At 34.5% G+C, this 13,444-nt stretch overlaps 2 protein-coding genes across 3 annotated transcripts; both read left to right on the top strand.

Annotated features, from left to right (window-relative positions):
• The first annotated feature begins 450 nt into the window (after positions 1 to 450).
• Positions 451 to 6,557, top strand: LOC130721830 (probable magnesium transporter NIPA3). 2 transcript variants are annotated; one of them, XM_057572408.1, is made up of 9 exons: positions 452 to 1,067; positions 1,865 to 1,921; positions 2,509 to 2,599; positions 2,684 to 2,844; positions 2,934 to 3,061; positions 3,165 to 3,302; positions 4,617 to 4,709; positions 5,744 to 5,855; positions 5,988 to 6,557. In XM_057572408.1, the coding sequence occupies exons 1-9, from the start codon at positions 908 to 910 to the stop codon at positions 6,095 to 6,097; spliced, it is 1,050 nt and encodes a 349-aa protein (XP_057428391.1). In that variant the 5' UTR covers positions 452 to 907; the 3' UTR covers positions 6,098 to 6,557. The 2 variants fall into 2 exon arrangements, with proteins under 2 accessions (XP_057428392.1, XP_057428391.1); XM_057572409.1 differs by lacking the exon at positions 5,988 to 6,557 and having other exon boundaries at positions 451 to 1,067; positions 5,707 to 5,829.
• Positions 6,558 to 7,707: 1,150 nt separating this feature from the next.
• Positions 7,708 to 12,988, top strand: LOC130721832 (protein EI24 homolog). Its single transcript, XM_057572410.1, has 12 exons — positions 7,708 to 7,920; positions 8,010 to 8,075; positions 8,439 to 8,589; positions 9,423 to 9,475; positions 10,181 to 10,312; positions 10,431 to 10,494; positions 10,624 to 10,709; positions 10,790 to 10,872; positions 11,298 to 11,374; positions 11,534 to 11,649; positions 12,483 to 12,588; positions 12,711 to 12,988. The coding sequence occupies exons 1-11, from the start codon at positions 7,823 to 7,825 to the stop codon at positions 12,547 to 12,549; spliced, it is 993 nt and encodes a 330-aa protein (XP_057428393.1). The 5' UTR covers positions 7,708 to 7,822; the 3' UTR covers positions 12,550 to 12,588; positions 12,711 to 12,988.
• Positions 12,989 to 13,444: the final 456 nt, after the last annotated feature.

Raw genomic sequence — 13,444 nt, 5'->3', positions numbered from 1 at the left:
GCCCTCTCTTCAAATTGAAGAGAGATAAAGCCACGCAAGTTTGTTTTTTCCTTTTCCCTTTAGTACCCTTTTTTGTGCAGATGTATATTTGCAACTAATTTTTTTTATTGGATGCAAATGTCTTTTTATAAAAATATAACTTTCCACCTCATTCTTTCTCTTCTATCTTTCTTCTCTTTCTACCATACCAAACAACCTATCAAATCTACTCTATTTCTCATCTATTTATCTCTACTCAACTTCTCTCTTCTCTACTCTCTCTTCTCTATCTCTCTCTTCTCTACTAAACATAGTGTTAAAGTGCGCTCCTTATGTTGGCAATAGATGGTGAGAAAGTTTTTTAATGTGAAAATGAAATGAAATTCAATGTGTAGTGAAACGACATAGCAATAAATTAAAAATTGTAGATATATTAATTAATGTGAGATAAATAAAACTAGGTAGAAAGAGGGGGGTGGGAGATAAGAGATTGCGATTTGGGCCATGTGTGTGTAATTTGGAAAGAACAAAGTAGGGATTAGCAGAGAATCAAGAATGGAGTGTAGCACTCATCAACCTTCCTTCATTGTGTTAGTGGTGTCTTAGTGGTGTGGTGTGGTGTGGTGTGGTGTTACTCACAATTCACAAACACTGTAAAATTAATTTCCCTTTTCCCTTTCTTCCTGTGTGTTGTGTTGTGTTGTGTTGTGTTGTGTGTGTGCTTTCACTTTCTCTCGGTGGGTGTGGGTATGATTATGCATCTTATGCTACAATCGCAATTGCCCGATCTAGAGGAAGACAGCCTTTTGTGACCGACACGACACCACAGCTGTATCCAATCCAGGCCACGAAGGAAGGAAACTTAGATTTCTGAATTATTTACTAACCTAACCTAACCTAACCTAACCTAGGGTTTGGTGCGGGTGCCATGGCGACTTCGTCGAACCCTAGCAGCTGGCGCGAGGGCATGTCCTCCGATAACATTAAGGGTCTAGTCCTCGCTCTCTCATCAAGCTTCTTCATCGGCGCCAGCTTCATTGTCAAAAAGAAGGGTTTGAAAAAAGCAGGCGCCAGTGGAATCCGAGCAGGTACCATGGATCCGCCCAATTCATTTCATTTTACTGCTTAGCTACTAGTCTCTGATCTCTCAATTTCCTCTACTTCTCACTCACTCTTTTACTTGGATCGTGCCAAAGATCTGCCTCTTTTCTACTTTCAACTCACTCAAATCGACTAAACTCATTCATGTACAATTGCTGCATTTCAACACTTTATGTTCTCATCCATTTTTAAGCAACATTTTAGTCATGTCAATCAATCTTACCGTTATCTTAATTGTCGCATAGAAAATGGAGTTAAATGTCTCGGATTTTGTTGTTAATGTTTAAATTATGCTCAAAGTTCTGTCTACAGACTACAAGTTGAATGTTTTCAGGTTGTTGTCACTCATCAGTATGGCCATCTTTTAATTTTCTCCTACAAATTTATTATGTCGTGTTAAAATGATTTAGATGCTTCTCAACCCTATGCAATTGCAGTCGCAGTAATGGTAGTAACGGTAATGGTCGCATTGGGGTCATTCGTATTGCGGAAAATTGTGAACAAACACGGCCGAAATCATGGTTGCATTGCGGTTTCCGAAACCGCCAAAATGTTGACGTCACGGCTAAAATTACGGTCGCGGACCTTGATTTAAAACCATATTTTCATCTTAAGATTAGTAATGAGTGGTCAAGATTATTTTACCATTATCGAAATTCTAAGGAAGTGGAGTTTGATGTGACCTGATATTTAATGTTTAAATTATTGTGGAAAATCTGTCTACAGACTACAAGTTGAATGTTATAATGTTGTAGCTGACATTTCAAATAATTATCTTTGACAGGAAGTGGAGGTTATTCGTACTTGTATGAGCCGCTTTGGTGGGTGGGCATGATAACTAGTGAGTCATACATAAATCGCTTTCTTATGATGTGATAACAATTGTTCGTGCAAAATCTTGTTGATTGAATGGCATTGGTGAACTGTATCAATGATTTTTGCTTTCCCAAGTGTATCCCCACAACATCTGATATTTTTTTTCAATCTTTTAGTCAATGTTATATTTTAAGTGCTGAATTTAATCTAGTTAGTAACTAAACTTGTATGAATTGAGTTCTATGCCAAACCTTATCAAATCCAAAGAGGAGTATTCTTCTGTATGTTTTTCTCTTCATCTCTTAATGATTTGTGACTTTAGCAAAAATTACAATTTTAGGTAAGTTATCTAACTTTTTACAACTTTATTATCCAGATTTATGTTAAAAATTCTGCTAAAGCTTGTACCTTTTCCATCTAATCTTCTAACTTTAGTTCTTAGATTTTCTTGCTTCACACATGTTCCAAGGGAATATTTCTGCTGGGACACAAAAGTCATCCGAGGATATGACAAAATATCTGCATTCAATTTATTGATATGAGTTGTTTATAGCTAATGATATAAATAAGTGGTTTAAAGTTTCTATTCTAATACATTTGCTATTTCAACAGTGATTGTCGGAGAGATTGCCAATTTTGCAGCATATGCATTTGCTCCAGCTTTATTGGTCACCCCTCTTGGTGCTCTTAGCATTATTATAAGGCATGAAAAATATTTAGTTTTATATTGATGCTTGAATGTGGGTAAATGCTGATTTGTGATGTTTTTTGTTTTTTGTTTTTGCAGTGCTGCCCTTGCTCATATTATTTTACGGGAAAGGCTACATATCTTTGGAGTTCTTGGTTGTGCTTTGTGTGTTGTGGGGTCTACGACAATTGTTCTACATGCCCCTCAAGAACGGGAAATTGAATCTGTGACAGAAGTTTGGGATCTTGCTATGGAGCCTGGTAGCCATGTTCCAACCTGAAATATTACTCTCTTTACTCAAAATATCATGTCAGACTACTAACTAAGAGGCTTAATCTTTCTTCTGCAGCATTTCTCTTCTATGCAGCTTTGGTTATCACAGCTGCTTTTGTTCTCATCTTCCACTTCATTCCTCTGTATGGCCAGACACACATAATGGTTTATATTGGTGTTTGTTCTCTTGTTGGTTCTCTATCGGTATGTCTAGATGTTGATGAATTTCTAGTAGTCTTTGTTCTCCCTTAGTTATCTGGTTTCCCCTGTTTTTCTGTACTTATATTGTAAGGTTTTCCTTCGACAGGTTATGAGTGTTAAGGCTCTTGGAATTGCCATAAAGTTAACTCTGTCAGGGATGAATCAGCTTATTTACCCTCAAACTTGGGTATTCACTCTAGTTGTAACTGTTTGTGTTCTTACCCAAATGAATTATTTGAATAAGGTATGATAGCTTTTTCTTAATCTCTTTTACTTCTTTTGGGAACACTAAACAAGTCCACCACGCACTTCTTTGGTTTAATTAACTTTACATTGTACCATTCAGTAAATCTGTGGAAGTATCATGTATTGTATGGTTATGCTATTATTTTTTGTAAATTCATTTTTGTTTTTGAATACTTTACATGTGTACTTTTTTCCTTATTGTGTTGATATTTGATATCAAATTGTTCAAATGGTGGTTGTTTAGTATTTACCTTGTCATCTTACTTTTGCAGATATGTTTCTGGAACCATACGCCTTTTTCCTTTGAAAACCCTTTAAGCATATCAACATCACATATGACCTTGTGATCTTTAGCGAACTACTGTTATTAATTTTGATTTTTACCCTTGATTTTAAAAATAAGATCATTTTCACCATTTATTGAATAAATAGTATCAAATATTTAAAGAAGGGAAAATGTAAAATATTTTTTTAAATGATAAAAGGAAGGTTTGATAGAAGAATTGACAGATGAGGAAGAGGGTTTCTCAGCAAGGAGCTAGAGTTGTTTGAAACCCTTTAACTAAGTTTCATCTATGTGGTATGCCCACTGTTGGAATTCCATAGAAATTCAAAACCATCCTTCATTTTGAAGTGGAGCCACATGCCTGCAGGTTGAATAGTTTTGGCCGAACACATAGACATAGTTTTACCCAACTTTGTTTCATAGAAAGAACAATAAAAATGAAAAGAAATTGGGAATTCATGAAGTTTTTTTATGAAAACCGAAAGATAAAAAAGGAGAAATAATGAATACATTATTCATTCACTACTCATTATTGTGCAGTTAATTTGCAGCCTTGCTGTGGCAGTTTTGCTTTAAGGATAATACTTTTCCTTAAAAACTCCACGTTTTTCACCATTATTTGTGAAACAGAACAACCATATTTTAGTCCATTTTTCTTCAATCAGTGAAATAGTGCACTGAAATTGATATCTTAATAACTGGCTTGCAGGTGGGTAATGAATAGGAAGGAGATCTGATGAAGCAAGTGTAATGAATGTTTTAATAATTTAAATGCATACAAAGGCAGGTTTAGGTATCTCGATGGATGGTGTATGAGAGCAAATTCATTTTCTCTATAGCTTTAAACTTGAATTTGTAGGATTAGGAGGAGAATTTAATATACAGTTGCCTAGTTCTGTGTGTCAAATTGGGCCCGATCCTGCTACTTATTAGTATTATGCAATAACTTTTACATATTGTCACCTTTTTTTAATGTGATGGCTAGTTTTTCTACCCGTGATACTAATTTTATTGTTCTTCATTCAGGCACTGGATACTTTTAATACGGCAGTGGTATCTCCAATATATTATGTCATGTTCACAACATTAACCATTGTGGCTAGTGTTATCATGTTTAAGGTAAGTCTTGTTTCCTTAACGATATTATTGTACTTCACTTCATTGCTATACTATTAAGGGGGTCTTTGGTATACAAGTTTGTTTTTCATTTCTGGGAATCATGTTTCTCGGGGATCATGATTCCTAGCAATGTTACAAATGCCTAAAATATTCCAGGAATGTTAGACAATCTCTCCCATTATCATTGAAAAGTTGTATCTACCTCTTCTCTTGGAAATGTTTTGCTGGGATATTAGTTTCCTGGGATTTTTTTTAAGAATCATACTGAACATGGCAATTTAAGATGCTCAAGTAAGATTCCAGGGAAACTCCACCCCCTATCAAATCCCCCCTTACAAATTTGTAAATTGTGCTACAGAAAATATTCAGGATTGACGGCATATTTTATAATCTGTTTTTTTAGGCCTATTGGCTAACAATTTTATTTGAAGTGTGTATCATGATTGTTTATACACTACATATTATTGTGTAGTGTATAAAGAATCATGATATACATTGAACTGCACTGCTATGCAACAACTAGGAGTGGCCAAGGGTCGCTACGCACTGCTACGGCGCTATAGCGCGCTATTGGCAACCCTGATGTTGTCGGAAGATCCTTAATGATGCTTATATACCAGTTGTTGCCTAGAACTTTGTGAACAGAGTTTTATTTGCTAGTCAAGATTCTCTAAGTGAGTCCAACATAAAACATCTCTAATTAACTGCTTGTGAATGGAGAGAGAAATATTGTTGAGAATAAATGACTATCTTTCGAGTTCCGAGACATTTACATCTAGAAGGTGTGGGAGTTGTATGGAAACTCAATGGGGTGTGAAATGTCTTTTGCTCTTTCCCTCGAATAAGCATACTGACATGAAAATCCTACAGACACATACAACTGAACAAGAATTTGTTTTCTTTGATTTACATGATTTGGATGTCTTGTATTTCGTGTGCAGGGGTTCTACTTGTTATTTACACTCTCAATGTATGTCTACTACTTTCCATTTTATAGGTTGTCATGTGATTGAGAATTGAATTTGATGTATCAGGACTGGGATAGGCAAAGTCCAACACAAGTTATAACAGAAATATGTGGGTTCGTGACAATACTTTCAGGAACTTTTCTTCTTCACAGGACTAAGGATATGACTGATGGTCATGGTATGCACTAGTGCTCCAATTGTAGTAATTTCTCATGACTTTAGATTACCACCTCTCATGCTCACATGCACTTCCTGGGGTAAGATCTTCAAGCCTTCAAGCATGATTTATTAATATTATCTTCATGTGCAGGTTTGCAATCATCTTCATCAATTAGACTTCCTAAGCATTCCGAAGAGGATGGCTTTGATGGTGGTGAAGGCATTCCTCTTAGACGGCAAGAAACTTCGAGATCGCCATGATGTATTCTTTGTGTTATATCTTGCATATCTAAATGAGCTTGAGGCGCTGGGGAGGGTTTTAGCCAACTGCCAATGTCATCGTGTATTCTACTGATTATTTTCCCTCCCCATCATATTTTTTTCCTGATACAGTTGGAGTGGAAGATGGGAGTTTCCTACCAGTCTTCTTTTGGCGTGCTGATGATTATGCTTTCTGATCTTGCCTTGTATACCCCTCTTCACTCCATACCCAAGACAAAGGCCAATGTAATTTTGTGCACACTGATCATAGATAGTGTACTTCAGTTTAAATGAAAGTATTCACCATCAAATTTTGAATTGGACAGTGCGGCAATGTTATTATCAGTGTCTGCCAATGGAACTCGAACTGACCGCCATATTCCATTCCTATTTGCACTTGTCAGAGCAAAATATGGAAGTCAGGATATGTAGATTTTAAAGTCAAAAGAATTGTTTAATACATGCATGGCATGTGGGGCCTGTTCTAAATTTTACCATATATATTCTTTGAACTTAACGAGTCACACACCCCTGGAGCGGCTTACTGATGATGCTGGTGCTGCTTCTTCTCCTCATCCCCTTCCTCACTCCCTCTCTTTCGGGATATATATAGAATAACTAAACTCACTTGCACTTGCTTGTTTTTCTGTCCCTTGTGTAGTAGTACTCAACATTCATCCCAGCCTTTGGTAAAATCATATTAGGTAAGTGCTTCATTTTAAAGGATTCGTCTTGTTATTGACCAAAAAAAAAGGATTCGTCTTGTTCTGAGGGCATTTATAGATTGTCTGATTCAAAAAAGGAAGGGGAGAAGGAAAATTAAAATTCTCCTATTTCCGATAAGTTGAAAGGGAGGGAAGACTCCGGAAGAGTGACTATGTTTAAAGATTCGACTGATGTGAAAATGCTCAAAGAATTGAGGCTTGCAAGATATGAAAGTGAAGAAGTTTGAAGTAACATCTTTTTTACTTGACCAACAAAAAAGTAACATTTTGACTTAGAGGATTGTCAATGAAAAGAGTAATTTTAGCATTTGTGAAGTTTTTGGACATTTCATAAAAAACTTGTTAGGTTTGGTCAAAATTCATGACTAGCAAATCTCAAATCATTGTCTTTCATTTGGGTTCCCAAATTTCAGATTTGAAGTAAAAAATAAGAAAATTGATTTTTTAAGAACAATTTTTTAAAACAATTCATTTGACGTTTTTCTATTTTTCTATTTCTCATTTCCATTTTAAAAAAATGACAACATATATTTTAGGAATTCAGTTATATCAATGTAAATAGTTGAAGAGTTTAATGGATATGCACTGGCAGTGTAAAATAGTTTTACACAGACATTCAATTGAATTCCGCCAAATCAGAAAATATCTTATTCTTTTAATTAAAATTAAAGTCAAATGTAATTATCTCTCCTATGTGTCATGCTTTGATTGGATGACTGTGTAAAACTATTTTACACTGTCAGTGCATATCCATTAAACTCATAGTTGAATTACAAATATTTAATTACATCACTTGATCTTATCTTTCGAATATTTTTAAAATTTTAATTTGATTATGATATGATAAGATAATTAAATCTAATTAGATAAGCGTGTTGGTATGATTATTTCATTTATTTGTGAAATTTGATGTTGAGAAACTGAAAGTGGGCGCAGACAGGGAAGAGAATGAGTTGGAGAGTTTAGAAGAAGAAGTGATTGTGATTGAGAAGCGAAGTAGATGGAAGCGAAGTTGCAAGCAAAGGCAGCTTGTTTTCTCTGGTTGGAGGGTTTCAGAGAGGCGTGTTGCCTTCATCGCGTTCTTATTCTCTGTCTCAGGCGAGCCCAGCCGAGCCACCTTCTTCCAATTCAATCGAATAATCGAATTCATATTTATTTATTTATTGTTGTTTTGGTTTGATTTTCAGGTCGAGGAGGCTTTTGGTGCGAACAGGCCAGTGTTTCCTCCTAAATGGTTTTATTTTCTTAGGAAGGTAACTAATTCTAATTCATTTTTGCATCATACTAATTCCTTTCCTTTTTCTACATAGTAATATTATTAATCAACTCCTAATTTGCCAGATCATTTTTTTGCAATCCAATCAATGTCAATGTTCATTTTTTAAAAGAACTTATTGAAGAATCAAACCAGCTTGAATGTATTTTAGCATAATGAATGAGAATTTGTGGCATAGAATATGTTTCACATGATGACAGTTTCAAGATGACTGGAAGAAATCTTATTAACAATTTTTGGTCAATAACTGTATATTTTTGTCATCCATCCATGTCTGCACAAGTCATAAATCTACAATCTATGTGTTTAATGATTTAAACATCTTTAAATTTCTCTGCAGTATATTCGTCCTAAGCTCGGTTGTGATCCCTGCATTGTGGTGGATATTACCTGATCAATGCTCACAGTTTGTTTCTCATAAACTGTGTGACTCAGATGGCACTTTGAAATTTTATTATTTCTTACGTCTTCTACTCATTCAGCTCTTTTATGTAAGTATGAATATTCTATTTTTAAAGTGCACATTGATTTGAAAAAAATGCTTTGTTGCTTGCCTTATAACTTGCATGAATTTTCAGTATTTATATATATTTTAAAAAGACCTATGCATTATTCTGAGCTTAATATCACTTTGGCAAGGAATGTGATTATGTACTTTCTGCATATGAACTTTTGGATATCTATATAATTTGCCAATATTAAACAATGCGGTAACATGAAATATCTTGCCTTCAATAAAAATTTCACCAATAAATTGTACAGATCACTTATTTACATAACAGCCTACCCTGCTATATTCTATCAGTATACAATTGTGACTATGAAGTTTGAACTTAATAAGTTAAATGGTCCCCTAAGTTAAATGAACTCATTGACCCAAACATTATTTTAGAAAAGTGTGGAAGCACTATCAGAAATGTTTCAAAAACCAATGAATGATGTATCTAGTCTATAATAATGATTAGATACATCATTTATTCAATGAATCTAAAATGTTGGTTTTTGCTTATAATAGTGACCGGAGGGTGTAGGTGCTTAAGGATTTTCTCACTTTCATTGATAAGATGCGTTTTAAATATCTTTCTATGTCAACATTGCATGGCAAAAAAATTTAAAACTGAAAAGGTATAAAGAAAGAAACAAAGGCAGCTAATGTGGTTTGGGTTGGGATGAGCTTTCTCGCTGTATTAGATGCTTTTATCTGATGCGGGCCTCTGCTGTCTCACCTGCACTCACACACACTGGATGAAATGTAATGTGTATACTATAGTCTTCAAGTTGAGTGTGTTTCTCCAATTAATCTTATGTGATTGTTATGTTGCAGGTGCTTTGGTTTTACCCATTATATGTGTTTAGCATAATTCTAAGCACCATCTGGTAATATTCTCTTTTTAATCTTCTATTTCCCTCATCTTTATTATCATGATGATGCATTTGGCTGCCCTGTATTGCAATGTTCTTTGTCAAGTTATTTCATATTTGTATCTAATTTTTTAATAGATTATGATATTGTCAAAAAGATCATGAGAACACCCCAAAGTAGGCATAATATGCTTCCAATCCCATTTTATATCCATATAAACAATCCTACCCTGAATGAATATTTTGGATTGCTGCTTTTTCTGCCATAATCAATGCTGGACTGAAATTCTTGTTCGGAATTGTAGCTTATGACTCCCAACATGTATCAAATAAAGTGATAATGCCAACTAATGTTTGGATCTATATGAAAATGCTTCAGTTTATTTGTCCTGTTCTCATTGGAATAACAAGCAAAGTATTCTCAATTTTGGTTTTCCAAATCTAATAAACTATTAGTACTAGGTAAACTGGTCATGGGCTAGTATGTTGTTTCACTTTTTAAGCTTTTAACTTCTAAGAGAAATGAATATTTTGTAAGGAGGGTAGTCATAGAAGGAAGGATGTCACTGTTCTGTTTTTTTGCCTGAAAGCTTGGGACTAGGTTTCTTCATAGCTGGGAAATCTCGCTGTTATTTTCTGTATTTGCTTTCTTGCTGAATATACCACTCCCCGCTTGAAAGAGATCTATTCCTATCAAAATAGCTAACAGAATGTTTTTAGGTACAATGACATTGCTAAATATGGCTATGCTGCAATGGGAAGATCTAATTTTACTGAAAAGAAAGGCTCTAGCCAAAACTCACCAACTATACAAAATGCTCATCATGCCAAAAAACCATCTGGTCTGGGAGGGTAAAGTTCTAATATGTAGTTACTTCGTGCTGCCATTTTGTCTATCTCCTTTTCTGATTGCTATTAATTATTACTGGGTAAATTAGAAAGATTCATCAACTGTGTTTGCTTAACTCAGGGTCATGATTGGAATAGGAGAGCAGGTGTATTCCTTACTCCTTTTGAGCGTTTTCTTTCTTGAGGTAATGGAATTATTGTAATTTGTGTTCCCACATTGATAGTATAGTGTATATGCTTTTGTTTGAAACAAACTAAAATTTTCTATTTATTATCCTTTGTAGTTAACTAGCAATTTCTGATGTTATATTCAGGTCTATGCAACTGGTTTCATCCCATACATAGGGAAGGTGCTCAATTTTTTACTCCTTTCGTGGATGTATGCATATTACTGCTTCGAGTATGTGGTCCTTATACATCTCTGCTTAATATCCTCTTTTTACTGTTGGATACATGTGTTAAAATGTGCTTCTTCATTAGGTATAAATGGAATTTCAATGAAGTGGCTCTTGATAGAAGGCTGGACTACTTTGAATCATTCTGGCCATTTTTTGCTGGTTTTGGTAAGTGTTTTTTTATTAACTTATTAACACGAACTTTATGCAGCGTACCTTTTTGTCTAGGTAGAGAAAATTCATATGTTTAGATCATGCGGCTGCTATTTGAATGTTTTTATTGATGCTTTTGGAATTAAACAACTAACTAAACTAATCTTAGAGGAGTGGAGTTCTTTTTCTTTATATTTAGTTTACTAGCTAAAAATCAAATATAATCAGTCTCCATAACATGTATGTTAAAAACACTATGTTATGTGTTGTTTGTGAAAAGATAACTGAGGAAATGTAGACAAGGATTGTGGATTTTGCAATTTTGTAAAGTGTGGAAATATTAAGCAGGATGCGATATAACTCCCATGTGTTCTATATTATGTGTAATACTTTATCCTCTAATTCACTTCATGTTGAGATTAATAATTACGTTGTTACAGGAAGCCCTTGCGTTTTGGCTATATTCTTTTTCTCTCCTCTTGTGAGTTATGGGATTATGGCTATACTTTTTCCACTGGTATGTATAACTATGATGGTTGTTAGTTTACCCTAAGATATCTTCTTTCTTCGTCCCACATTGACTTTGAGCTTTTGATACATTTTTTGCATTTCCTTTTGTTATTCAAAAGTAAAATATCATGAAACAATTATAGTAATCATATGCTGTATATTTCAGTTTGTTCTAACTGCAACTGGGTCAGAGGCTGAACAACAAATATCCTTGGACAAAACCAAATGGAGAGCTGCAGGAGTGGAAAGACTTCCGATATTTTATGTTGCAAATAATGTGTCGTAAGCTCTTCACTACTTATCCCTTCACTCAAGATTTAAGACAGAGATTGCATTGCTAATGACTTTTTAAATTGAAAATATATATTAAAGCAATTGAGTATTTGTTATATTTTATTATTTGTTTTATATATATTTTCTAAGTCAAAGATATCATTAAACATAAATTGAACATTAGCATAAAGCAAATAAAAAAATGTAACAGTATTCTTGTCATATGTTGAGAAACTGAAGGTGCTACTCAGGAACGGAATTTGTTCGAATTCTTTATTAATATCATTGTTTTTATTATTTGACTATGAGGAGATATTGAACTTTTCTCTAAACCAAAAAAAGATACTGAACTTCTCTTTCCTTCTCCATTATACTTATGAAAAGAATTGCAAAATGACTTGTCTAATGTTATACTGTTATATAATTTTAAAACTAATTCTGAGTTTCACGGGAAAGATTAAGTATCTTAACAAGTAATCCTAAGGCATTGGTTAATTTTTATTTTATTTTTGATGAGCAAGGCATTGGTTAATTGATCTCATTTATCTTGTACACGTCTGCCATCTGTCATTCTGGTTTTTGCTCAATTAGGCTTTCGTATGCTATGAAGGGGCTAATGGAAAGGTTATAATTAATGCTTATGTTGCTCAAGTTCTTTCTAATGAGATACCATCCTATGCAGATTTTTAAATTAGGATATGTTTAACTGTTTATGATTAGCTTGGACTTGGTATGCTATTAAGGGGCTAGCATGGTTGTATTGTTAAGTAGGTTGGGATTTATTACTGGAGGACTGTAGTTATTATGATTTCAGTCACATACTTTGGTTGGTGTTCGTGTAGGTTGTGGATGTTATCTCTTTTACCCCTGGAGAAAAGGGACCAGATGCAAGACAAAAAAGCACAATAAGATTGTTGCAGTTAATAATTGTGGCATAGCTTGTGACGGGTAAGAACACAAACCGTGAAATTATCCATTCTATTCATTATTTATTCAGCCTACATGAAGCTCCACACTGAAAGTAGGCTAAGTTGTTTTGCTTGATATGTGTCTTCTGTTTAATGCTGTAGCATACAAACTGATGTGGTGGACTCACACTTCACAAATTCAGAATTAGAAAAGCTACTACATCTGCCAGACCAAAAATCACCAACGTGGACCACGATACAGAGCAACTTGGGTTTGCCGTGTAGATATTATCCTAACATTGTAGATATTGTGCTGACTTTTGTATATATTCGATGTAAGTCTTTGTGCTTGTGCGGTAAATTAATTATATTTATTGAAGTGACATGGTCATGGAAATGTTCAGTGTCTAATGTATGGTTATCTCCTACCTTCCTCGTTAGCTCGGACCTGGAATATAAATCTTGTTGCAGTGATGGGATAATACAAGTCTTAGAAAACTTTTCATCTAGAAAGATGTCATGATAGATCATCTAAAACATTTGAGCTTTTTGGGCAATTTGAAATGGTATGACTAAATGTATTTTGTTAAAATATTCGTGTTTATATATTTTATTTTATAGTGAGAAAAAAATGACAGAAAAAATAAGAAGAGTATGGCATATGGTATGTGTGAAACCGTGCAATTATTTGAAACCAACTCATTGCATGGTTTTTTTTGTGTGGGTGTTAAGCAAGACACGTAATATGATGTGCCCAACCCATTGCTTACGTTGGCCTGGAATGGCAGCTTCAGCCCATCACCACCAGCGCCGGCAATGGCGGAGCTACCCAATCACGTTCAGCTGGGGGTCAATCTTTGACCAAACTCAAACTGTAGAGATGTGCGGATTGAGTG

This window comes from Lotus japonicus, chromosome 6 (assembly GCF_012489685.1).
Source record: "Lotus japonicus ecotype B-129 chromosome 6, LjGifu_v1.2".
NCBI lineage: Eukaryota > Viridiplantae > Streptophyta > Magnoliopsida > Fabales > Fabaceae > Lotus > Lotus japonicus.
The sequence above is the reverse complement of the archived record's forward strand: the minus strand, read 5'-3'. Positions and strand labels throughout refer to the sequence as shown.

What these genes read in the sequence shown, in the direction of transcription:
- LOC130721832 (XM_057572410.1), top strand. Translation starts at nt 7,823, where the DNA reads ATGGAAGCGAAGTTGCAAGCAAAGGCAGCTTGTTTTCTCTGGTTGGAG. An exon ending in GGTTTTATTTTCTTAGGAAG is followed by an intron (nt 8,076 to 8,438) that starts GTAACTAATTCT and finishes ATTTCTCTGCAG; the next exon opens with TATATTCGTCCTAAGCTCGG. An exon ending in GCCATTTTTTGCTGGTTTTG is followed by an intron (nt 10,873 to 11,297) that starts GTAAGTGTTTTT and finishes ACGTTGTTACAG; the next exon opens with GAAGCCCTTGCGTTTTGGCT.
- LOC130721830 (XM_057572408.1), top strand. Translation starts at nt 908, where the DNA reads ATGGCGACTTCGTCGAACCCTAGCAGCTGGCGCGAGGGCATGTCCTCC. An exon ending in AAATGAATTATTTGAATAAG is followed by an intron (nt 3,303 to 4,616) that starts GTATGATAGCTT and finishes TTCTTCATTCAG; the next exon opens with GCACTGGATACTTTTAATAC. An exon ending in CTAGTGTTATCATGTTTAAG is followed by an intron (nt 4,710 to 5,743) that starts GTAAGTCTTGTT and finishes TTGATGTATCAG; the next exon opens with GACTGGGATAGGCAAAGTCC.